The sequence below is a fragment of the Uloborus diversus genome, chromosome 5 (genome assembly GCF_026930045.1).
Source record: "Uloborus diversus isolate 005 chromosome 5, Udiv.v.3.1, whole genome shotgun sequence".
In the NCBI taxonomy this organism is placed as follows: Eukaryota; Metazoa; Arthropoda; class Arachnida; order Araneae; family Uloboridae; genus Uloborus; species Uloborus diversus.
The window spans coordinates 30,668,976-30,696,523 of NC_072735.1; the positions used below are offsets into that span (position 1 = coordinate 30,668,976).

The 27,548-nt window shown below is 32.0% G+C and overlaps 1 protein-coding gene across 1 annotated transcript in view; it reads right to left on the reverse strand.

The window, feature by feature from the left end:
• Positions 1-27,548, reverse strand: part of LOC129222522 (ubiquitin-protein ligase E3B-like) — a 73,008-nt gene that overhangs the window by 38,247 nt on the left and 7,213 nt on the right. Inside the window, exons 5-14 of the mRNA XM_054857034.1 lie at positions 16,377-16,481; positions 14,305-14,404; positions 10,890-11,058; positions 8,585-8,690; positions 7,426-7,546; positions 3,388-3,422; positions 3,261-3,290; positions 3,061-3,173; positions 2,372-2,547; positions 2,081-2,242 (exon numbers count right to left, since the gene is read on the reverse strand). Coding sequence (XP_054713009.1) covers positions 2,081-2,242; positions 2,372-2,547; positions 3,061-3,173; positions 3,261-3,290; positions 3,388-3,422; positions 7,426-7,546; positions 8,585-8,690; positions 10,890-11,058; positions 14,305-14,404; positions 16,377-16,481 — 1,117 coding nt within the window. The remainder of the gene's footprint in view (positions 1-2,080; positions 2,243-2,371; positions 2,548-3,060; positions 3,174-3,260; positions 3,291-3,387; positions 3,423-7,425; positions 7,547-8,584; positions 8,691-10,889; positions 11,059-14,304; positions 14,405-16,376; positions 16,482-27,548) is intronic.

Sequence of the window (27,548 nt, forward strand, 5' to 3'; positions counted from 1 at the left end):
AAGATCTATTTAGTAAATGCTTTTAAGCTTCAAAATGACCAGGAGAATCAACAGAAAGGGACTAAAATGACCCTATCTGTTTATCAGCTATTCAAACACACCCCAATTGTGGACCAGTCAATGGAATTTTAGTGATAAGACTGGAGCTTACAGTGACCTCCTGGGCAGAGCTCAGGGAGCAAGTTCACAAATAGCCCATTGTACTGTATTCCAAGAATAAACTTTCCCTCAACTTTTGTCTTGAGGAAATTCCTAAAAACAGAAATGAAGACTAAAAATGAGAGAGGTTTTCAATGCAATCTTCAGGATTAATACAAGACAATTGTACAGTAAAAATATTGCAATTTGGTATTCATGTAACCAGAATTACTTTTGAAAATCATCATTTTGCATCCCCAATAAAAAGAGGGGAGAAAAAAATGGCGAATATTTTCCAGATCGCGCTAAACACAGAGTTCGGAACTTTACATTTTTATTGTTAAATTGCTTATGAATACTTGAATTTTATACAAAAGCACTTTAACCTTGTTCTTTTTCTAATAATTCATCTCTTTCTGATGGGTTATTTTTATTTGGACTTGCAAAAGTCGGGTATTAATCGATCGCGCCATTTTGCAGATATTTTGAAAAAGTGAAAATAAAGTCATATATACTGATTTAAGATTGCAAATGAGCAATTTTCACACTCATATGAGAAAATGTTTCGTTTTTGCGATCGCGATTTTTGCGTTGGGTTTATTCGCTTGCGATTTATTATTATTATTATGTAATTGCCAATGATAATTGGGAAGGGGGGAGGGGGTCTGTTTGCTTTTTTCACTAAGAAAAATTTCCAGGAAAACAAAAGTTAAGGGAGTGCTTTTTGCTTGATTAATCAGAGGCACTTGTTTTATATTTTATGGTAAAACCCATTTTTAAAGTAAATTTTGAGTTAATCTCATTGTAACTGACCAAATAGTTTCTCACATAACTGAGTCTTGCAAGTGTATTATTTGAAAATAATTTTACAATGATAAAATCACAAAAGAATTAGGGCAAAAATAACCAATTTATTTTATTTCATGCCTCCCCCCCCCCCCCCCAAGTATAAATATTTTTATATTCATTTACGCACTAAGATTTTCTGTTTAAAATTTAAGGGACTCATTTTTTCCACCAAAGGACCCAAATCTATTTCATTAATGGGTCCCTGGGACCCAAGTTACGGATAGTTGAGCGCGAACACTGATATATATATATATATATATATATATATATATATATAAGAAGTAATCCCCCCCCCCCGAAAGTCGGGTCTAGCTACGCCACTGTCATTTAACATTATGAATTGTAGAATTAGACATTGGATTTATATTCAAAGGATCAGAAACAGTTTTGTCAACTCAAGATTAAGAAAAAGTTGACCAGAAAATAATAAAGATGATATAAAACCCCTTAGATATGAGATCTTATAAAGTTCAAGTCATAACAGAAAATTATTTAAAATACCGCTGTAACTTCGACATTAAAAACTATCAGTAGTTTACCAGATTGTTATAGAGAAATAATATAGATGAGGATCTAATGACTCAGATGAAGAATGCCTTGATGTTGAGACTCCCCCTACAAATGCTGAAATGATGAAGTCGTCAAAAGTGTTGAAAGGTGGATTACAACCAAGCTCTGATGATTTAAAAAAACATTGATTTTGAGCAATTTATAAATGAACTTTTGATATAGTATAGATAATCCACAATTATTAATGTTTTCTCTAAAAATATTGCATATTTTTTATATTTTAAGGGAAATACACAGTACATAAATATAAGATGAGTTTATTCACTTTATTTTGAAACAGTATGTGCAGCTTAAATTAGTAAATTTACCTAATTTCCTATTTTTTTTTATTGGTAACGATTGGCTATTGTTATCAAAATCATTGTGTTCCAGAGTGATTACATTAAGTAGAGACTAACTGTATTAAGTTGCAGCAATGAAAAATAAATGCAAGGGAAGAAGAAAACAAATAAAATCCACACATTTAAAATAAGTTTAAAATATTAATTTATATTTTTAGTTATTTTTGTGTCAAAGTTCATACCAGTAAGAATGTCCAGTTTCATTTGAGTTAGTGTTGCAAGTGCTGTCTCATACAGATTGCATGTTAATGCTACAAGAGTGGTTTCTGGACTACCCAACCGCTTGTAGCGCACAGTAGCTAAACGACTAGATGAGGCTTTCTCTAATGCCTTTTTGAATATGCCTGGGGAAAAAAATATTTTAAGAAAATTGCAGATGAATAAGGTTAGTTATAGCACTTTCAAATGATATTTTTTTTTTTGCTGATACAATAGAAAATTATTTTATTTAGTCAAAATAAATGAGTACAAACTTGTTTTAAAAGGAGAACTTTGGACAGGAGATGTTACAGTCTGATTTGAAGTAGGACTAGACGGTTGTGGAGCTGCTAACACAGAGTCAACTAAATGGGAAAATATTGCCGTAATCATTGGTCCACTCCACAAAAGTTGAATTTGCTTTTTTACTAAGGACAAAGATTCGTGAAGCCTTCAAGAAGAAAAAGTAAAAAACAATTAAAATATTTCAATTAAGATGATCTTGCATGCAATGAAAAACAAATTGAAAAGCGTTAACAATGAAACACGATCAAAGATGTAAAATTAAATCACTGTAGAAACATTCTCACGAAACATTTACAATCTTTATGTAACCATTTGCAGCAAAAATCATTTCTGACAATAGTTGTTTCAACAACTCAAAAAAATTGCTTTGAAAAATGTACATAAAATTATGACTTGAAAGCTGTTGAAACACTTTTAGATGCTTCATTTTAATGAACTGAAAAAGGTAAGTTTCACACTTCATGTTTTTTACCTAGAGTTTTTCAACTAATGTTTACATTTCTTAAAACCTTTGTAAATTCTAAAAGAAAAAAAATCTTTAGGTACAATAAATCAATTGGCTTTTCATTTTGTAATATAAGGAAATATTGAAATCACATAATACAAGAACATTTTACAAATGAAGTCAAATGAAAAAGAAGCAGTGTAAATCACATACCCAAGGTCAATTTTTTGTGCAAACCACCCTAACACTGGATGCCAATGAGTCAGATTAGATTGCTTGTTTACAACATATTTTTGACAGCTTTCCATAATTCTGGTAATAACATTCTATTGAAAATAGTAAATTTATTTCTTCCTTAAAATATAAACTTCATATAATTTTGAAAGAAAAAGTGTTTAAATTTGTTTACTTACAATGAAATCCAGTAAATTTGTTTGGAGATTCTGCAAAGGAGAAACAAAAATGAACAAAGAGAAAGTTCTTCTGTTATACTTAAAAGAAAGAAAGAAAGAAAGAAGCCTAGCAAAAAACATTTCTTACTTCAAGATCAGAATGGCCCATGTGAATAAGATTAGCTGAAAATTACAAAATGTTATTGTAAAACTGAAAAAAAAACGCATTACTAAATGTTAATACATAACAAGATATCACATAAACTAGAAAGAATCTTTTATCCCAACAAAAAAACATCTCGAAGATTAACTTTATTAATGAAAAGATAATTTTTGAATTATTGAAACGTGTTTGTAAAGATTTATATGTAAAAATATATAAACTGTCATAATTAGTTAGGATTTGCATGATTTTAAGCTAACCCATGTAAAATTAGATAATTATCTTTACAATGTTTTGCACTTAGTATGCATAGTTTGTTTCTTGTTGATAATTTTCAGCTATGATTTTAAATTTCCTTACTAAACTAAGCACAGACAACTTTGTACTTGTATATGGGACATTATTAGTGGTGTAATCAAAGGGGCTTTCCTTCGTTAATTCTTGTGTTCCTTCACTTTTTAATTTCAATGCCTTTTTAATTAAAAAATGCATACTTGCATCTGTAAAGTGCCTAATAGAGATGTGAATCACTCAAATATGTCTTAATTGATTGAAAAGTTCACTAAAATAATCCAACTCAAATTTAGTTCAGAAAGTAGTTGTTTTAGTAAATAAATGAATAAAAAGAAAATACATAAGCAAATGAATAAACCAACTAACAAACAAATTAATTAATAAACTAATTAGTAAATAAATCTATGAGTGACTAAGAAAAAATAATGAGCAATTGAATCAATGAAGGATAAAACATATTTTTACAAAAATATTTTTTTTTTTGGCTAAGTAATTGAGAATAGAGTTTTTTTTCATGCACTTGCAGTGGCTATGTAAAAAGGATTGCTTTGAGAGAAAAAACAAACAAACTAAGTTTTACACAAAATGTGGCGGTATACAACTTTGTATGAATAGCTTTGAAAGTATACCTTGTTTGTTCTTCTCTCAGTTTTGAACTTAAATTTTATTGGCTGCTTTAGAATTAACCTTAATATAAAGATTTTAAGATTAACTTCTATTGAGTATTGTAATATAGAAATCACATACTGATTTTATTTCATAACATTTAATGAGAACCAAGTTTTAAATAAACTGCATTTGTTATAAATATGTTTATTTTTAACTATTTTTTACAAATATATAATAACTAGAGGACCCGACAGACGTTGTCTTGTTCAAACTTTGTATATTAAAAAGTTTAAAAATGTTATAAACTATCAAGTGTTTGAACCATTTTGTCGAAAGAAATATGTAAAAAGAAAATGTTTTTAAGATACATGGTGCCACAATGCGTACATTTATTACAACTTGATTTATGTAAAGGGGCCGTCCATTAATCACGTGAGGCTCGAAAGGGGGGGGGGGAGTCCAGAAAAAATCACAAAACATCACATAGGGGGAGGGAGGGTTGTAGTAATATATCACGTGTATTTATTTTTTCGACAAAACGCGCAACACTCAACTGAAAAGCGGCTTGTAGTGTGCGACTCTGATTCACCGCCTGTCTGTCCGAGAATACTCTACGTTAATATTTTTTCGCATACCTTTCATTATTGTAGTCTTTATAGTTATTATTGGAGTCTTTCATTATTAGATGATACTTATACCTGTATTTTACAAATATTTAAAAAGAATAATAAGATTTTTCGTAGGTACTAAAAATACACGTAATATAGTAGAGGAGGGGTTAGTCTTTAACCTCACCATGTATCACCAAGGGGGAGGGGGTGAAAAAATGCCAAAAAAACATCACGTGATTAATGGACGGCCCCAAAGCAAACCAAGCAGTTGTTTCATTAACTACTTTTCTTCGCGTACATGAAAGATCTTCATATATTACATGGTTTTTTCCTTCAGCCACACTCAAATGATAAAAATCTTCCTCTGATATTTAATGTAAAAGTAGTGTAACTCCATGTACATCTAGAACAAACGGGAAATTCCGCTGCAACTTCCCCCATATGAAAAAGAATTTAACTATCGCAAAGCAATCCTTTAAAAAAATGATAAAGGAAATCACTCCCCTCCTCCCCTCCCCCCCATGATGTAAAACATACATATTCTTCAACTACAAAGACTAAACACCCTTTAAGAATCAAAAACAATTCTTTACAATTTGAAATATTTCGGCAAGTAAACAAAAATACATTAAACTGCATTAACAGTAGTTTTAAAATGTAAAGTAATCCCGCAACTCCATTGTTTATCGCCAAAGTCGCCAAGCCAGTACGCTGCTGTAACCATGCTGAATAATCAGCGAAGCAAACTCCGATCGATTAGCGGTCCGATCTTTTGAACGAAAAGTTTTAATGATAATCCCATTTTCTAGCTGAGCATTTGTTTCACTTACTATCTTTACTCGCGTACGTGAATGATTAGCAAAAAATGCCTGATTTGTTCTTTCCACCAAGGATAAAAATCTTCCACTGGGGGATATTTCGATAATTGGGAATCTGGGCGGTCATCTCATATTTGGCGTAAATAATTTTATTTTGGTAACCCTACTGATTCATAGTAACCCTATGTGAATAGATGTTTCTGATCTCTTTGTTTTGGTTTGCAAAGAAAAATATATCTCACGCAGGCGCTGGAGCCAAAAACTAACGCCAATGAAGAAAGAACACCAGATTGCCAGTTATCAAAATATCCCCTTCCACTGCACTAATTTTTTGTGTACAGATTCACCCTGGTTTGATTTATCTGAACGGAAATAAAATTTGCTTCTATAAATTCCACCACCATAATATGCTGATTAGTTTGATAATCCTTCAAGTCTCCTTTCCAGTGGCGCCAAAACTCAGAAGAATAAACAGGGATATTATATGAACCATGGCTCCACTGAATTTCTGTAAGTATTAAGTGAGGCCATGGATGAACCTAATGAAAACAACTCGATTTCACCCAGTATTTTACTTTAAAATACATCACAGGGTCCTAAGTTGCTTCATGGCCCCACTCAATTAATGGCGCTGGCGCTTGAATGGGTATGGTGAGTATTGAGTGGGGCCATTCTTTCAGTGGGGTTGCTTTCAAGAAATGAAGGGTTCGCTCTCTCTTTATGTTTTATGTATTTTCAATTGACAAATTACAGTAGGAAATTTCATTACAAAAAACAGAGCTGGCTTTCTTATTGTTCTTTGGCAACGGGTTAAATATTTATTTCAGTTCTCGCTTAACAATAGGTTAAAATAAATATTAATCATTTGGGAGATTTAACCATCCAATTTTTAAATTAATTAACAAAAACATTTCTGATTCGATTCCATCGCGCTTCGAAACCATGCTTGCCAAAATATAATTACATACAAAAAATTTGAACAAAATCGGTCCAGCCGTTTAAAAGCCTTATCGTGACAAACGTCTGCACCGAAGATTTTTATATATTAAGATATGTAGGGAATAAAGCAGATTTTCACTCAGGGGCCAAAATGACCCTGCCGTATTTCTAGGTATACGAAGACTAGATATAATTCTAGATTTATAAGTTTTCTTTTGAGTTGAAGAGGTGGAGGGGGAGGGGGTACCACAAACTCTCTCAAGTTACACCTGTGCTATACACTATTACAGGGTCCAACAAACTTAGTTGTAAACTAAGGCAATTAGCTTTTTTCAGAAGCTATGTTGCATGTAACACTAAATTTTCCAATAAACTCTGAAAAGTAATCTTCTGGCAGCCAAAATTTTTTCTCTGGCTCCCAAGATTATACAATTTTTGTTGGTCTATATGCATCAGTACATTTGTTGGCATATAGCATCTTGTTTATTGTATGAACTGTTAGGAATTTTGAATAAAATTATTATTTTATTAGCAAAATTGAATATATGATCAAAAGCTTTTATAATATCAAAACAGTAAAAAATTATATGAAATATCAATAAAAGAATGCTGCTATGAATGTATTGAAAACATCTCAGCAACGAAAAAAGAAACAGAAAAGCATGCAGCATGCAAAAATTAAGCATTCTTTTATATAAGTAAAATTAAGAAGCAAGGCCCCCACAAAAAAAAAAAAAAGTTACCATACTTACCAATAAGGCAAAGAGCATAATTCCCTTCCAGAGCATTAAATAATATTCTTGTATTTTGTTCAGAAACAAGCAAATCCAAAGCATGTTTGAAAATTTCATGGTTTGACAATATTATCAGACACTAAATAAATAAATAAATAAATATGATTAAAAAAAACAAAAAATTAATTTACTCAAAAGTAAACATATTAATTTATAATAAAAACATTATTTCACATATTGACAATCAATAGAATATTTTTGACACAGTAAAAATAAGTTCGAATCAGTTTTAATAGTTTGTAGAAGAAAAAAAACATCATGAAACTGTATGACATTGCATTAAAAATGAGAATGAATATCCATTCCAGTGGAAAATTCAATGAGGAAGGTAATATAATACAGGAGGAAAATAATACAGGTAAAATCAGTACATTGTGATAACAGTTTTTGTATACAGACCTTTGAATATAATTAATGTTGCAGAAGAATGAATGTCTTTCATAGATTGGAAAAAGGGACAAAAAAAGGGGAGGGGCACACATTATCTAATGTAAATTTAAACTGCGAGGACTATAAGAATAAATCTAGAAGTTCCAATAAGGTTTGCACAAAAGAAGAAATTATATACGTTTAGGTATTAGTGTCTATGTTGCGTATTACTTATGTCAGAAAAGGATAGTCTAAAATTTTAGTGATTCAAATACTACCTCCGAATTCTGAAAACTATATCAAATAAAATTATATTTCTTTGTTCTGTATAATTTAGATTTGTAATTATCTTTGTCAACTTGACAATAAATGTTTACTAATTTATTGCTTAGAGTTAATGTTTTCAAAAAAAAAAAAATAATAATAATAATAATAAAATAAAATAAAACTAAATAAATAAATAAATAAAAATAAATAAAAGAGTTTCATTTTAAAAACACCCACAAAACTTCATTTCCCAATGGAATTTACAACAAGACTTCTCTTACTGGAAAACAAGGTTTTTTTTTTTTTTTTTTAATAATTTAGCATGCGTATGCTATTTATAGAGTTTCTCTGATGCAAGATAAAAAAATTTTTCTTCTTAAGAATTTTGAAGAAGATTATTTTAAGTGAGAGAAAAAGCAAGCATTAAAAAAAATTATGGTTTAAAAAAATATGTCTTTATAAAAAAAAAGGTGAATTTTACCTCTGAAGCGGAGTTGTGAAAATGCAGCATTAAAGCAGGAACTGACATTACATGTAGAAGGAACAAATTCATCAAGTTGTTGGAAAATTGGGAAGAAACGACAGGACTACAAGAATAAATATTTATTTTATCAATGTATTATTACTGCACTTATATTTAAGATTCATCTAAGCAAAAAAAAAAAAAAAAAAAAAGAAAGAAAGAAAGAAATTAATGCACATAAAAATTGAAATTTGGTGGAAGGAAGGAAAATATTGGAATGTTTTATTTCATACAGTTAACAACAAGTGTTTAATAGCAAGTATTTTCACATTTTATTATGTTACAGAACTTAGATTTTTTCTTTTAAATCTTATTCAGTGCATATAAGAATGTTCTTTTTTCCCCTTTCTTCTACAATTAAAATAAAATGAATAAATAAATACATAGAATAGTCTTCAGACTAAAAAAACATGCGTTATATTCTACTGGATTTTTTTGATTAGCATTTTCGTGTCAAAACTAATTTGAATTTGACCCCCTCAGCAGTTTTCACCCAGGCTATAAGTTGCAACTGTGTGTGGCCCAGGGATACATTTCTTCTACTATTTTATAATTGAGATCAAAGTAAAAATATATTATTATAATTTGAAAGTGATAACTTCCAACTGAAAAACTGCTTCTATTTGCAAAATATTAGAGAACAAAACCTTTGCTGACAGTTGCAGATAATTAAAGAAAGTTATTAAAACAAGCAAACTAGCGGTAAGGCGGAGATAGCGGATAGCTATTACAGAAAGTGAAAGTTCAATAAATAAAGAAGCCAGCTGGTTGCCAATGGCAGTTATTTTCTTATTAATAGGTCTTCTCACATAAATCGAACCAATTTGTAGTCACTTTTAAAAAAATGTAAGAAGAGTCAGAGAAAATAAGAGGAAAAAAAAGCCCAGAGTCGGAGTGGACATGTTTTACAATGACTCTGTCTCCCAAACCACAAAATTAGTCTGACTTCGAGCTCTTCGACTCCAAATTCACAGCCCTGGTCACTAGTGGTTCAGTAAACATGGTACGATTAGCATGATTTATCGTAAGAAGCATTTTTATCATAACTTTTAGCATGACTAACTCACATTGATATTTAACAATTTGATTCAGCCTAGATGCATTATTTTTATGAATAAATATCTTATTTCTCTGAAAGTATTAGAAAAATAGCTTTGGATAGATTTTTATTTCTCTTACAAGGGGTTCTGCAGCAGGAGTAAGTTGATGAGCACTATGGATATTAAATCCCTTCATACTATTTCACATAAGATTTTTCTGCTAATGGTTTTCAAGTAGGGAAATTTGGAGATGAATGTTTCCTAGAGAAGTTTTAGACTCTGCCGAGTTAAAATTGCCTAGGGATTAAAAATTCGGCAAAACAATCAGGAAATTAAGACTAGTCAATGCCTACCCTAAATTACTTCAATTCATAAAGAAAAAGAAAAAAAGTTATTTTTGTGTAGCCCATATAAAAATTTTTGCCTTCTTTCACTACACAGAATAGCTTATGTAATAAATTACTGTTATGTACACAAAATTTATGAAAATACCATTATTTGATTGGCTTTTAAGCATTGTAACATAAAAATTGAGAGCTTTTTGCTTTGTGACGTTTAAAAATATTTATATTTTTGTGAAAATGCGGCATTATGAAGAGCGCTGAAATAACGATACATGTGTGTTTGTGAGTGTGTACATATGATGAAGCAATGCAAGTCTTTCAACTATATAAAAAAATTGTAGCAAATAAAATATTTTTCATAAAACAAAAATTGCATCAAAATCACCTAACTTTCTCTTGCTGTCATGGTTACAACAGTTTAATGCGAAAATGTTTAAGCATGTTCAGACAAACTAAGACTCAAAACTTCCCAAAAACTGTAAGTTCTAATAATCAAACAAGTCAAAACACCATTGAAAAAAGCGAGACAAAATGTGGAAATTCACCCTCTGAAGACAGCTCTATAGCTTGCAAAGTGCGCAGGAGAGAAAAGAATTAAGAATTCATTTGATTGTCACTTTCATACTCTTAGTTAGATCTCTATGCTTAAAGCTTAACAATAAAATTCTTCGACTGTTTTTTTTTTTAAATTCTAATTCTAGCTATTTCAACTAAAGAAATTAATAAATATAAATTATTTTTAGGCTATATTCTAAAACCTCTATTCATGATACATAATGTATACATTATTTCAAACATCAGAACATAAACAAATAAAATATCTTCTCAATGTGATAAAAGTTAAACAAATGAAATTATGAAAGCTATGGAAATACATACCGTACTGATAAATTTGTAATGGCAAGAAGTGTAGCTCGTTTCAAGCAAGGCTTCACTCTAACTAATCCTTTTAACAGGACACCTTGCAGGACAGAGTATAGCCCTTTAGTAACAAGATGGCCCATAATATTTGCACATAGTTGGTTCATTGCTGGCTTTAATGCTTCTCCTGGAGAAGTATGATAGGAAATAAGTAATCAACAATATGATTTTTCTCAACACTGACACTCATATGTCAAGTCAAATATATTTTATTTCTCTTTTCACACTTTATTTAATTAATCTTTTGCAGTCATCATAGACATGCATAATTTTCTCAATTTTCATTGAACTTCCAGAAGCTTGATCCAATAATAATAATGGTTAATAAAATTAATAGAAATAAGTAAAAATAATAACAATCACTAAAATTAATACAGTAAAACCTGTAAAGTTGACCGCCCTTGTAAGTTGACCACATGTCTAAGTTGACTGCTACTCTCAGGCACATAGTATCTATATCATATAATTCAACCTCTATAAGTTGACCACCTGTTTAAGTTGCCCGAGTAACATCAACTCATCGGCCGATCATCGGCTGTTCCCGATCAAACTTTGATTGGACAATGATTGGATTCCGATGAGTTTTCATCGGAAATTGCTCCAATATGTCTCATCGGCAATTGTAGAATCCGACCATCGAAATCCGATGAATTTTGCTTCCTATACCGAAGAGATTTGGAGCAATATACGAGCAGTGCTGTTCCGAGGCGATGAATTTTGGATGAAAATACGATGAGATTTGGAGCAATATACGAGCAGTGCTGTTCCTAGGCGATGAATTTTGGATGAAAATACGATGAGATTTGGAGCAATATACGAGCAGTGCTGTTCCTAGGCGATGAATTTTGGATGAAAATACGATGAGATTTGGAGCAATATACGAGCAGTGCTGTTCCGAGGCGATGAATTTAGGATGAAAATACGATGAGAAGTAATAACAACCACGATATAGGGACAAGCAGGAGGAAAAAAATTAACAGTGGGAAGGGAGGTCCGCCATCTTGGATGATAACGTGACCCTTCCACCATCTTGAAAACTTTCAGGAGGGGTATTTTCGGTTGACGTCATTTGGAACAATTATTTAATATATATATATATATATTTTAATAACTTGTTTATTTAATTTCTAATTTCTTACTTTTGATGAACGTGATTCATGAGTTCAATCTAAGTCGATTTAGCCGGGAATCGAACCCTAGACCTCTGGATACGAGATTCATATGCTAACCATTAGACAAGTAATGCTCTTTCCAAGGAGGAAAGTAATGTGTTAAATGGAAAATCATTTGTGGTGCCATCTATCGGGGGGGCAAGGCCATGAGAGATTTCTGAAAAGAAAGTGAGAATTTTATTCAGTGAATATACTTGTGGCGCCAGCTAGTGAAGAGTCGGAGTTGATCATTTTGCCCGCAAACAGAGTTGGAGTCGGTAATTTTGGGAGTCAAATTGAACGGAGTGGAATTGTTTTGGAGATAGAGAGAAATCATTCAAGAGTGGGAGTCTCATTTTGTTCGCAATTCCAGTGAGGTAATCAGGGTTGGAATCATGGAGTTAAAGTTGAATTGATTTTGCAGCAAATTGGAGTAAACCCTTCCAAAATCCAGGAGTCGGATTCGGAGTAAAAGTCAGTCATTTTCCCTTCGATTCTCAACCCTGAATGTTGAATCGTATAGCCTTACGTTTGATCCATAGTCAGATTATTCAAATAATAAAACTTATCCTATTTTAACAGTTGGGAGATTTCCAAAAAAATTTGATTTTTAGATTTCCCAATCTAAAATTCCATTTTAGATTGGGAAAATTTTTATCGGAAAATTTAAACGACCTACTTGTTTTCCGATGAGATGTAACTCGGCAAATTTTCATCGGAAAATTTGATCGTTACGATCTCTTTTTCCGATGAAATGTAGCTCGGCAAATTTTCATCGGAAAATTTGATTGTTAAGATCTCTTTTTCTGATGAAATGTAGCTCAGCAAATTTTCATCGGAAAATTTGATCGTTACGATTTCGTTTTTCGGTGAAATTTCGCTCTGAAAATTTTTATCGGAAAATTTGATCGGTACAATCTCTTTTTCCGATGAAATGTAGCTCGGTAAATTTTCATCGGAAAATTTGATCGTTACGATCATTTTTTCCGAGGAAATGCAGCTCGGCAAATTTTCATCGGAAAATTTGATTGTTACGATCTCATTTTCTGATGAAATGCAGCTGAGCAAATTTTCAGCGGAAAATTTGATCGTAAGGATTTAGTTTTCCGATAAAAAACAGCTCATCGAAAACCGTTTTCGGATTCTGATCGCAAGGATATCAGCGTGCATTACGCGATGAGTTTAGGAGGAGTCAATGATCAGCCGAGCAAAATCCGATGAGTTGATGCTACTTGGGTGACAACCAAAGTAGTGCACCACAAGTGGTCAGCTAATACAGGTTTCACTGTAACAATAAATAAATTCCAATCATATGAAAAGCAATTGTGAATGACTAATCCACCAAAATAGGTTTGAATAAATATACTGGCATGGGAAGGTAAAAGGCAGTAACTGCAAAAATGAGTTTTTGAGATACTTGTAGAAACGTGTTTTGGATTCCATACTAACAACAGGAAAACACTGAAATTTGACATCTTTTGTCTGTTTTATTTTCAGCGAAAACAAATAATCGAGCTTGTACAATAAAGCAAATGTGAAATAAATGATATAAATGTAAAAAAAAAAGCAGTTATTGCCTTCTTAGAGCAGTATGGTTCATAACACCTAAAGTTGTTATTTAAGTTACAATAAATCAGAGGATTTCACGTTCATACATGTTGAAGTTGGTATATTTTGAACAATTTTTGATTAAATCATAATGAATTAAAGGCATTTTACAAACATAAAATAAAAGCCACTACGTAATACAAAATCTTTTTCATAATTTACAAATAATTAATTTTCTAAGAAATATTTTAAGCACATAATAGAGTAATAATAATAATAATAATAAAACACACACACACACACACACACACAAAATGATCATAAGCCAAGCTCAGTCAGTGCTAACTGAAACTAATAACAATTTATGTCTATGCAAGTAATTCAAGACATAACATGTATCAGTACCTTGTTCATACAAACATACTGATTTTGAAATGACTTAATCTTAGATTACTAATAAAATAATACTAAAATAACAAAATAAGAAAGAAAGAGTTCTTTAACAAAATAACACTCAAAATAGCACTAAATGACCCTAAAAATAAAAACAAACATAACACGAAAGGTACAATAAAAAAAAAAAAAACAATATCAAATGCCAATTTAAAAACATAAGTAAGAAGATATTTCTTACCACTAGCATTGGATGGCAGTTAGTTAAAGTGAGAAATTACCTTGTTTGTTATTCAGCACTTTCCATGTTCCAGTGCTAGTGAATGTTACCAACATATGAAGATATAACATCATTGATTTAGAATCTTGAGGTCTCTCAGGCTATACAATAAATTAGAATAAAACAAATATGAGTTTGAAAAAGATTATACTTAAGAACATTTATTCAGATTCAAAGAATTCTTTTATTTAAGAAGATTACTAAACCACTTAAAGTATCCAAAACATATTTGCAACTACAGTAAACTTCCAATTATGAGCGGATCGGAATATCTGCAAATCAATCCACAACCAGGAACGTGTATATTTTCACAGCAAAAAGCAAATATTAATGGCTGCTTTTTTGTCAAAGAATTGTAAATATAAACTCAGTTGTTTTTGTTTTATTTATTTTATGTGCATTCTTCATTGTCCATAACCATTGTTCTTTATTGATGTTAAGTTCTGTTTTGGAAAAATGCAAAACATTTTTACTGTTTGTAGAAAGTACTATGCATCAATACAGCTAAGTTTTTGAAAAAGGACAATTTTCATCTTATTTGTGCCTCATTTTAGCTGTTTTGTGCTTTATTCGAGGCACTTGTGGCATTCCAATTTCGCGGATAATCGGGAGTCTACTGTAATGGATTATATGAATGACTAAATATTATTGGGACAATGCAAATAAAATATCCAATTAAGTACAGAGTAGTAACTGTTCCCTACTACAACCTCAAGTAATCACAAGGCAGTTCTGGCATTTTACATTATAGAAATTTTTGCTATTTTGAAGGTTGTGTTTCTTGGCGTGGCTGAAGCTGAACTGCAGAAAACAAATCCTGTGATAATGGCTGAATTTGGTGTCCACCAAATGACAATTGTTCACCCTTATTATGCAGGGTTTGTGATTTTTTTGATTAAAAAAAAAATAAAAAAAGTCGGATTTTTTTCATTTAAATCGAATTTTTTTGATTTAAATCAGATTTTTTTGATTTTTTAAAAAAATCTTCTAAAACTTGTAGATATTAATTACTTTACATTTATAAACGTAATATATTTCATACAATACATGAATCCATTCAGCTTACTTTTAAAATTCTCTAACTATTCAATACATTTTTAAAAAGTTATAAATGTGTTATAATGTTTAGATAAGATGTGATTTTGTTTTATGCTTCGCTTAAAGACAAGGTTTCCAGCATCATGTACGTTTTTAGTGTAAAATAATACGTTTCTTAACTACATTAGTCATGGTGTATAAGAAAAACTGCAATTTTTTATTTTGTTCTAAACTAATTTTGGAGTAAAAGCAATATTTCAAGAGTGAAAATCTGTTACGCATACAGAAAGAGGGACCAATGAAGTTTTGCCTGTTGAAGTTGAGATAGTATAATGCAGTGTAGTTAAATTTAGAGCAATCATTCAAAAAATGCAAAATTAATTTTTAAAAATAAAATCAATTGATTTTAATTAATGATTTTCTTTAAAAAGTCACTTGATTTAAATCAATGATTTTTTAAAAAAATCACTTGATTTTAATCATGCTCTAAATCAAGCTGATTTAAATCAACGAACCCTGCTTATTAGTTGTGCAATGGTAAAGGTTGAAAAATCCAAATGTTGAAAAATTATTAAAACATTACCCATAACTGATGATCTGAAAAAAAAAAACTAATTTGAACAATTCCACCCTTGATTTAACAACACATCAGTTAGACAATCATGCACAACATCAAAGGATTTTTGTTTCAATGGAAAAACATTGTGTGATGGCTTCCAAATAAGAAAAGTTCATTTGACCTTTCTTTGTACTTTTCTATTACAATAAAAAGTTCTGACGCATCAACATTATCAAAGTTGCAGAACTTTTAAAGCACAGGTTAAGTTTTAGATATATTTTGAGGAAAGAAGCTGGCACTATGCAATCCATCAAAAAAAAAAAAAAAAAATTAAACAGGATGATGAAAACACAAAATAAAGACTTTAAAAAATGTTTACATGGAACTCACATTAAAAAAAAAGAAAAAAAAAAAAGATGCAAAATGAAAAAGATAAAGTTTACAAATATTTTAAACATAAATAAATTAGATTCAACCTTTAAGGATTTTAAATAAACACAGCATTGCCATAATAATGTTTTCAAATGATGTATCCATGCAACAGCAAGTTCTTTATTGAAGGCCACCGCAATGTAACTTTTCTAGAAATGAAAGTAAGAAAATTAATCAAAGTCACAAGAAAATACATTTTATATGAGCAATAATAAGATTAATGAAAACATTAAAAAATATATAAGTAAAAATATGAAAAATTACAATACTATTCGAGCTATATGAAGCATATCAGGAAAAATAATATGGTTATGCCAGAGGTGAACATCCTCCTAGAGCGATGGCACATCTCTTCCCAAACACTTGAGTCCCAAGAACTAGATCCCCCAAAAGTTTCAATGCCGCAGTCTGCCTTGTGAACCCGCATTTGTTACATGATTGCGTTTTATACAAGAGAAACCAAGTTTGTACAACTAATTTTTCGGCTTTGTGAAGAGATTCACAATAACACAACATTTGAATAAAGAATTGTACTGAATAAAAGCACTGAATTCAGATCTATTTAACTGATTTTACTAGCTTTCTTGTAGCCTAATTTTTAATTACACTTTTTTTTTAAATAACACTTCAAAATATCGGCCCCCTCACATTCAGCTTCATAAAAATGTTCAGTATTTAAATGGACAGACTAAAATTCTTGCATTGTTTCATTAATTTTAGAAAACATACCAGCCAACCCAAGTACCACATCACAAACTACTTAGGTGCATTTCTTACATTGATTCATTTTCCAAAAATACTGCAGTGGTTCTACTCTATTAAACCCTCATGTGCTGGTTCTTTACAAGCATATAATACATAAAGTCAGCACTGTCTTCCCCTTTGTCTGAATCAGTGGTGGCGCTAGGAAATCCCCGACAGGGTGGCAAACTTGCCCGACAGGGGGGCATAGCCAAATTTTACTTTGCAAGATCCCCCCCCCCCCCAGAGCCTGATCATCCTGACATTGGACATGGGGCACATTTCTATTTCAGGAAATTCATTTTGTGCCTCCCCCCCCCCATTCCAGCTTTTTTTTATATGTTGAAGCAATAAAATATTTCTTTCGATACTTGCATTTTTACACAACCGTACTAAATTTGGTGGTACCTCATATCACAATGTAATATATACATTTAAAAAGTAGAAGATATGTAGTAGTATACGATAAATATATAAATGTGGTTAAACGTTGCAATAAAACGTAAATATCAAAATGATCTATCATATAACTTTTAATAGTAAATACAGACTAAATTTGGAGTGGTTTTCTGATTTGCAAAGAGATCGCACTTTTAAGGCGAATTTTTAACAACAAATAGATTTTTTCCTTGTTTTGGCATTTGCAAAACTATCAATGATATCATTGTACTCTAGATTCTGAGTGAAATCATTATTTATTTTTGATTAACATGATAAATTAAGGGTATTTTGGGCGCCCCTGAAATCTAAGTGGGAGAGCCTGTGCCCCACATGCCCCTGCGGTAATCAGGCTCTGCCCCCCCTCCAATTCAAGTGATAAAGAAACTAATCATTTTTTGTTTCTAAGAACACGAATTCCCTATAAAAATTAAAAGCAAAAAATAAAAAATTTAAAATAGATAAAATGAAATATGTAGGGAAAAAAATCAAATTTAAAATGAAAAACATGAAACTAGGCTTTTGTGAGCAGGGTCATCGCGAGATCAATAAACTAGAACTGTCTGAGAATTAGATATTGACGAAAAGTCTGACTATGATGTAAAATCATTATAAATGTGCGCCCAACAGAATTTTATGCAGAGAAAGAAACTTAACAACAGGAATTTAGTTGTGCTTGTAGAAATTAGGGGGGTCCGGAGGTTCTCCCCCGTAAATTTTTCGAAATTGTAGCTCTGAAAACGCAATTTTAGATGATCTTCGGTAATTTCATGGAGAGAAGGATTTGGGTGCTCACCCCCAAAGAATTTTAAGAAATTGAAGTCCAATAAACGAACTTTTAGCCGATCTGTAATGGTATTTTATAGGGAGTGAGAGTCGAGGTGCACCCCCGGAAAAGTTTTAAAATTGAAGTATCGAAAACGCAATTGTAGGTCATGTTTGGTAACGTTAGGGTGATGGGGTTAGTGACCGATTAAGATACTGAGGGTCCCCCCCCCTTCCGTAATCAAACCTTATAAACACACAAATTTACGGAGGGAAACTCCCAGGGCTCAAGGTTATAGCAGTGCTCATCCACTAGCTCAAAATATTTATTGGGGAGCAGAGAAACCCACATCTTAAGTAAACAAAAAAAAAAAAAAAAGAGCAACTAATATTAAGTTAAAAAATTCAAAAGAAACTTGAGCCCGATGCCTAGGTTTATATTAAGATGAACCTCGCGAGTCAGAACACGTATAAAATTAAATTTATTTATATTTTCTTTCATTATATTATTTTTCCGGGATAACTTGGGAAAGCATGGAAAAGGGAAGACGATTACAACTACTAAGTTTTGCTAGCGCAAAGCAGAATCAAGAGAAAAAATTGAAAATCTTTTGAAGAGCCTAGTTTGCTAAAACCCATTACAAGTATTTTATTTGATAACAAATAGAAACTGGAAACGGGTAAAAATTTTGCGCTAAAAAAAATAGAAAAGGTGCAAATTTTTACGATTTTTAATTAATTTGTATGGTAATAAAAGGTCTACATCGATTAGGCCTAGCTGGTGGTGGATGGAGCTGACGGGTAACCGGGCTAATCAGATAAATAATCATGATAGTTTCATAGGGGCTGCACACATATTTCATTCCTAGATTTTTACAAATATCATCGTACAAATCACAGCTATTTGGAGGAAAATGTGTGGGCCGCCGAAGCATGTTTGTTTGAAATAGAAAATAAAAGTTAAAATGTAGTGAGCGAGATTTAAATTATTGAAATGAATAGTCACACCAGCAGTTCTAAGCAAGAAAAATGACAGACTCGGACTTCGGGAATTTTAGAGCCTTCGACTCTGATTCCACAAGAACTGGCAGGGGATTTTAAGGGAAAATGATCGACTCCGACTGCTGAATTTTTAAACCTTCGACTCCTGACTCCGACTTCTTTACCTCAAAATCAGTCCGACTTCAACTCCTCACCCGTTGGTTCTAAGTTTTTGAATGTACTAAACGAAAGTAATGTGTGTGTTTTGTGTAATCCAAAAAAAAAAAAAAAAACGAAACTTGATAATATGATCGGCACTATGCTAAACTCGGTAACAAACGAAGGTGAAAAATCGCGAATCTCGTTTTTCAAATTCAATGGTTTGCCGTAGTACTCAAAAAGGGCTATTACTACTGTACACTCCCGATTATCCGCGGAAATGAGTGGCTCAGGTACCGCGGATAATCCGAAAAAGGTTTAAAACCAGAGGTAAAGAAGACAGAAATTAACTTTTGCTTGAGAATGATTGTATTGTAAATAAAACGTGAAACGTTTAAAAGAGATGCGGCATTAAAAAATATGTGTATTTCAAGTTCTACAGAACTAAAATAAACTAAAATTTAAATCAAGAACTTTCCGTCAACCTAAAACATTCAACAGCCCAGAAGTGAAAACCGTGTGTGACCACAACAAAAAAGACCCCATCAGAGAATTCCCAGAAGACCTGTAGGCGTTTTCCTAACCTTTCTCAATCGGAACAGATGATAAAGATAATGTCTTACGCTCTTTTAAACAAGGAGTCTTCAGTAAACACATGTGTTTTACCGAAATCAGCTGAACGCTTTCCCTTGAGGCACGTGTCAAAGAGAAGTTGATGACAATGCATACCGACTTTCACGTTTTTTGAGAAGGAGCACTTGTCGTGGGAAAGGGAAAAAAAATCTGGAACGAATTGATTTCAGATCCGCGTTTTTGAAGAACAAAATTTTTCAACTATTTTTTTTTTCTTTTTCCGAGACTTTCGCAGATAATCCACTCGTGGATAATCGAGAGTTTACTGTGCTTCAAACAATAAGATTTACACTTAATGTTATTTATAAAAATCAAAAAATTGAAAATAACTAAAGTGTCTGGTGGACAAAAATATTGTCTCGGCTCTCCTGAAAAGAGCCAATTTTCACATTCGGTAGTTCAGCATAGTGCCGACGATATTACGTCATAAACAAACTTATTAAGTATCAAAGTGATTAACATTAATTGCACCAGTTTCTTTTGTGTAAGGTTTTTCTCTTTCTTTTTTCAAAATTAACTATATACCTAACTTTTTTCAAATTTTTTGAAGCATTCATAATTCGAAAATGCATAACCATTAGTTTCAAACTTTTTATTGAACATGCCAGTTGAAATAGGTCATAATTTCAAATTTCAAGTTTTAATTCTCTTTCCAGACTAAAGGGGGAAAATGTAAATTCAAAGTCTCACCCCAAAATTTATCTACATAGATCATTTTTGCCAGGGGCGGACTGGTCTTAAACTTTTAATGTGGAAAAAAAAATTCATGCCGGCCCCATCCAAAAACGTTTGGCTGTAGTTTTCCAAACCTAAAAAGTTTCTAGTATGTTTTTTCAAAAAAAAAAAAAAAAGGTTCCTCCAGCAGCCCTCATCTCTCTCCCCCCGCTGAAATACCTAGTTTTTTTTTTTTTTTTTTTTTCAGAAATCCTTATTTAACTTTTCATTTCAAGCAAACTAGTGGGCAGATTGATTTAAACTAAGCATACAGCAAACGCCCATAATATACAGATGATATTTCAAGGATCTAACTTCCTCAAAAATATTTGCAAGCTTAAATTGCTCTACGCAATAAAAAAAAAACACTGTGAAAACTGTGTGGCTTCTTTGAAAATCCGCATTTAAGAGTATTTCGTTTATGTAAAAGTGAATAAAAATCTTATTTAAAACAAAACGTAATACATTTGAGGCAGTGAGAAGTAAAGGGGTGTAAGCAGACATTTTCAAGTTTTGAGTAAAATTTGTATAAAGATTACATCCTAGGTAGGCTTTCATTGAATTTTTTCTAAATCATGCTGGTACTATCTCTTGCCCCAAGACAGAGGAGGGGTCCACCTACCATTTGTACTGGTTATCTCCAAATTTTCAAATTTTCCTCTTGCATCCCTTGCTTCTCACTACCTCATATGGCCATGAGCGGTACTATTAACTCTTCAGAAAAATCTTGTTTTTTAAAAGTCTTTTCTTAAAATATTGTATTGTACGTATTCAAACTAATGAAAATTTTCATGTAAACCAAACGTAATATATCCGTTCAGAATGAATACATCACAGATCATGAGACAGCGAGAACTGATCGGAAATATCGGATAAGCCCAAATTTAATAATAATATTCCACTGACACAACGTTTTCAAGTAAGAACAATTTATTTATCAGCTTCCAAGATTTAAAGTGAAAACGAAGAAATGTATTGGGAAAAGCAATAAGATGTACAATTTTCGTAAGTAAATATGTTCAACTAGAGTTTAACCTACGAAGATGTTCAGCAAAGTGAAACTCAACCGCTTAAACCAAAAATATAACTATTTATACTTCTATTGTACGAGTTTACATGCTTGCTGAAAATAAATAATAATCGAGTAACGAAAGAAAGCACAACACAGAAATGGTCCGACTTAAACCTTTTTAATGACATAAATTAAACGAAATTAATGAAAACGAAATAATATTTGAAAAAAGTTACTCAAGAGTAATAAACTAAAAATGACAAAATTAATATTACTCTTCAAGAATCAGTGAAAATGTTTTCATACAAGGCCCTAATTTCGTCAAACTGAAAAATCTAATAATAACTTTGTAAATTTCAAATTAGTGCTAAATCTTATCATTTTATCCGGAAAAATTTTATCCAAAATTTGAAAGTATGCTATTTAACGAATTTAAACATTGCATTTATCAATTTGACACTGAATAATAACATTAAAATTGAAAAGTATATGATGATAAGATTTTTAAAAATGTACTTTTCGTACTAGTTGCAATATGGTAGTGCTACTAATAAATTGAAAACTAATAGTTTCTGGGAATTCTGCATTTCAGATTCGGAAATTTTAGATTTGCTTTTAAGATTGTAACATTAAAAATATAAGTAAAAATAGATATATTATTTATGATTAAAATGGGCAAAAACACTTAAAGCAATCACACTTATCAATCTAGCTAAGAAAGAAAAATCTATAAACAAGCATTACAAATCAGTTAACAGGAAAAAAACTTCAAAAATAAAGATTATTTGATGAAATATTATTAAATACTTAAAATATGGTTAAAGAACCTAATTTTTTTTTCATTCTATAACTTAGTGTATCCCTTTAAAAGATAGGGAAACAAAATTTTACAGTATTTAAGACATAATAATTACTTAAATTTTTCAACATTCCTTTTTAATTTTATCAAAACATTTCTTTCAAAGCATGTAACTTATATTTTTTTCCTTAAAAGTAATAGATTATGAATATCCGTTAAAGACTACTTGGTACTAAAGATAAAAATAAAAGAAATCGGGAGAAAAAAACACATTTCTACAACATTAATCTTTCTTACAAAAAGTCTACTTTGTTGAGCAACAGCATCAATGGTATCCTCTGAATCTATTTGATTTAAAATGTCCTTCTCTACAGACATCAACATGAGAGCTTCTAAATTTTCTTGAGAAAGGGTTAAACAAAAAATCATGAGTGTAAAAAAGAAATGAATTAAGTTTAGGAGGGCCATGCACATCCTCATATCATGGACAAGCATACGAATTGTACTCAGGGCAGGTTCTGGATACCGGAACAAACCCTTCTCTCTCTTCTTTTTTTTTCTTCAAGTTTAAACTGTGCACAAGTTTTTTATTCCTCCAAATCCTAAATTTCATACCAAAAAAAGGGGGGGGGATAGAAAAAAGTTCTGCTGTCTTTGAGAAGTACATTAATAATCTTAGTTTATTATCTCCCTTCAAAAATTAATTACTCTTGAAAAAAAAAACATAAAAAATGTGTGTAACAATAATTGGATAAAATTGGTACAGTATTTAGGCTTTAAATTAAAATTAAGTACAGTAAAACCTGTAGAGTTGACCACCTGTCTATGTTGATCTCTTTTGTCAGGAACGGAATTAGTCCTATCTTATATAATGAAGGAAAACTTCTGTAACTTGACCACCTGTCTATCTTGACCACTAATGTACGCCAAATTTGGTTTGGAGCATTGTAAAAAAAACCTTTCTAAGTTTATCACTTGGTTTTTTTAAAACTTTCTTCAGTAAATTATTTTATTTTATTATTTATTAATTTATTGTTATTGTATTATTATTTGATAGCTTTCCAAGAATGTTTTTAATGCTTTGATGACGGACTAGCAATTTACTAACTAAACAGCAGCATAAAGCTTATGCTGCTCTTTATTCTCCAAACTTGTTTTTCATTTGTTGTTCTATTTGAGATAGTTTTTTGTACTTTGTTCAATACAAATAGGTGTCAGTAGAAAAGTACAAAGTGTTTTCTTTCAGTTGCAATAGGTTGTGGCAATTCTGGAATTGCGCTGAGGCCCGGATCTGTACATTTTGGGCTTTCTGCAACAAAATGGGTAGGGCATCTCCCTAGTGGCCCAGTGTCTATTTGTAAAATTAATAAGTCTCAATGCTAGTTTTTTTCCTTCAATTTCTAGGGCCGTCAGCCCCCTTGAGGAAGTGAGCCCTCCCCCCGCACTGCGGGTACGCAGATATGGACTTGCTAAAGAGCCCTTCTGGCTTATTTCGAGTGTAAGGGATTAAGATATAGGATATTTTAATTTTGCCTTTATGAACTGAGAGAGTCGAGCTTGTTGCTCTTTGGGCTGTAAGTGTTACATAAAAAGGCTTCAAAAAGAAAGTTTTGAACTTGAAATTAATAAAAAGTATGAAATATTAAAATGAATTCAAAAAGGAGAAAGCCAGAGAAAATTAGCTGGCACATATGGAATTTCTAAAACTACGGCGTCTAATATAGTTTAAAACAAGGAAAAAATAATAAAACTATTTGAATAGTATTTTTAATTATGGTTTCACTTTCAATAATGTTAAACAATGAAAGTTAGTTGAACGGAAAGAGTAATAAGGGTTAATTCCTCGAAAAATGAATACACGATGCGAGAAATGACAAAATCATTACTACCCTTTATAAGTTGACCACCAAAGTACTGCACCGCGAGTGGTCAACTTACACAGGTTTCACTGTATGCAAAAAATACCTAATATCGATTTTTCGTTCCTCTAAAATTTGCTTTTTTCAAGGAAAAAGGTAAGGGGGCGACGGATAAAAAAAATGTTGGAAATCACTGTTTTAAATATTTATACTGTTTGTACTTTTATAAATTTTATCTTTGCTAAACGAAAATAGATGAATTGGACGGTGTTATACAAAAATGAGTTATCCAACAAAAATTTTCAAAAAAATAATGAGTTATTCACATAGGTTGGCAGATAATCTGATACACTACGGGGATACAAAGACGATTTCTATTAATATGCCATCTATGAAGTTCAGTTTAGAACTCAATTTACTCAAAAGTACTGCTTGGTGGGTTGACCCATTTTTGTGTAACACCGTCAATTTGTTATAATTATAACTGACAGTTCAAGTTCTTATTAGTCAAAGCGCTGATGACAAAAAAAAATTAAAAAACACATGATGATTTAAAATATTAAACTTACCTAAAAAAAATTCTTGTCACCCTGGAATTTAAAACACATGCAATCCCATTGAGCAGTCAACACGGTGTATAACAAATGACTCGTTTTTTTCCTCGGCGACAAAATTGTGGAGTTCTCAAAATTATCTAATTGGTTGAGAAAGTCGTGGATCTATCTATTGCAAAGTGCTGGGAAACAGAAAAAAAAAAAAAAAACGAAGGATGAAAAGGGAAAAAAAAAAGCTTTTTTGCAGACGTTTTGCTCCTATTCATTCTATTCTTAGGATGGCGCCTTTCTCTTATTTCATTTGAAAAAGGTTCAATGTAATCTTTTCCCAGACAGTCTCAGATCGTCTCAGATGGCCACAAAAAAAGATCCCCACCCCCAATAAAACTCCTTACCAGAATTCCAGGAAACATCAATCCCGAACAGATACGAGAGACACCCATGGACCCTGAAGGCTTCGCTTCGGACGAAGACCACCCAACAAAGACATTGTTTCGTTTTCCCTACGTAACAAGAGCAGTTCTGGCTGCAGCCCTCGAAACAAGAACGGCCGGCCTAGCTAAAAACTTTTTTTTTAAATAAAATTGAGGAAAACGGCACGTACACATTGAATGCACAGAAAACGGCCCGAGTTAAGGACGGCCCATGTGGAATTTTCCACATCTCACACGTGGCCAGTCCGCCCCTGATTTTTGCAGATCTACGGAGTCGGAGGGAAAATGGCCGACTCCAACTCAGGGCCGGATTTAGACTTAACGGGGCCTTAAGCCATTTTAGGTGTGGGGCCCCTTTTGCAGTTTTAACAACGTTTCTCTCGGTGGTGTAAGAGAGGCACTTTTTTTTTATAATTTTTTTTCTCCTTGACTATGTCGGTCTCTTTCATCTGATACATACAGCAATACTTTAATTTTTGATGATCGTGTTTTAATGTGTTTTCCCTGATGTCCTGTGTTGGATTGACCTTAAGAGGGGAAATGTTATCAAGAAAGTCACACATGACTCCCCTTTAAATGGAGCACAGAATATTCCCAATTGTAGGGGGCCCGGGGATTTCTTCCCCGGAGGAAATTTTAAAAAATAGATATAAAATTCTGCATTTTGAAGCCTTATAAGATGTAGTTGCAACTACAAAAATATCAGGACAGAAAGAGGCAAACAAAACTTTTTTTAAGTTATAAACTCTTTCAAAAATTAAGATAAAAATTGTTTTTGATTCGAAAAACCAATGACAGCAGTCGACAGAGAGAAACAGCGCGGGAAACGAAAAGACACCGCATTGCTTCGTGCTCACATTGGCTTTCGATACAATTAGTTTTTAATCACCCCTCTAACTCACCGACAAACAATTCAACTCCGACTCCTTTACCTTAAAATCAGTTCGACTCCAACTCTCACTCCGACCCCGCAATCACTGGCAGTGTTACAGGCATTGAGGGAAAATGACTCCGACTCTTGGAATTTTTAACCTACAAATGCCGACTCAGACTCCTTGTCTCCAAAATCTGTCCGACTCCGACTGCGCAGCACTGCTTTTTTACACTATTTTAGTACTTGAAAAAAAGCATATTAAAAAAAAAAGAATATAGCTTGCAAAAAAAAAAAAAAATTAAACAAGATTGAGTCTGGTATCAGTCTGTAAGTTGGTTTGATCGATCTCGAAGGAGCAGTGTTGACTTTTGAATTGGACTTGGTCCGATCAAATGATTACAGCGGTCTGGGATAAGCGCAGCATTTACTTTAAGTTAGAAACATGAGTTTCGACTACATGATAACATCTGAAAAAAAAAAAAAAAAAAAATTGGAAGCAAAATGTATGTTTTCAATTGCTTTTAACACATGATTTATTTATTTATTTAATTTTGCCTTTTCCAAAAGGTTCGCCCCTCCCCCAAACATTTTTCTCAAAAAGAACCCAAACCCGATGCATTATCAACCCGACGTTTAATAATGATTGTTTAGTTGTGCCAAGCCTGAATGTTTAGTAAATCATTCTTCATTCCCAACAAAACTATTATGCAGCCTACAAACAAGATCAATATAAGTTTTTGAGAAAAATGTATTTAAAATGTTAAACATCTATTTGCTTTTATTATATTAGTCCAAAGAATTTTTTTCCTTCATTTAGCATTTGAAGACAAGACATCATTGCACTAAAAAATTAAAACATTAAATCTACTTTAGTACACTTCCTCGTATGAGGTAAAAAAATCGTTTACTCATCGATATGTTTTGTTGCAGAATAATCAACAATAATCAGAAAAGTTGTAAATAACTACAGTAATAACTTACTTGTAACTTCTGAGTGAAAATCAAGTACTTTAAAACGCATCAATAAGTGCGGTCTGCGTCTGCACTCTTGACGTGCTGATGAAGAGCTGTTTAGCGAATGTAATGGGAAAGCAAAAATCTCCGAAGCATGTTTTTTCTCCCCCGATGACAACCCCCCCCCCCACCCCCATCCCCTCTCGTCTCGTCCTGGCTATTGTCATTCAGTACGTATTTCTCTTGTAACCCGATGACGACGCCTTAGGTCTGACCGGTAATCACCATTGCATTCTGTA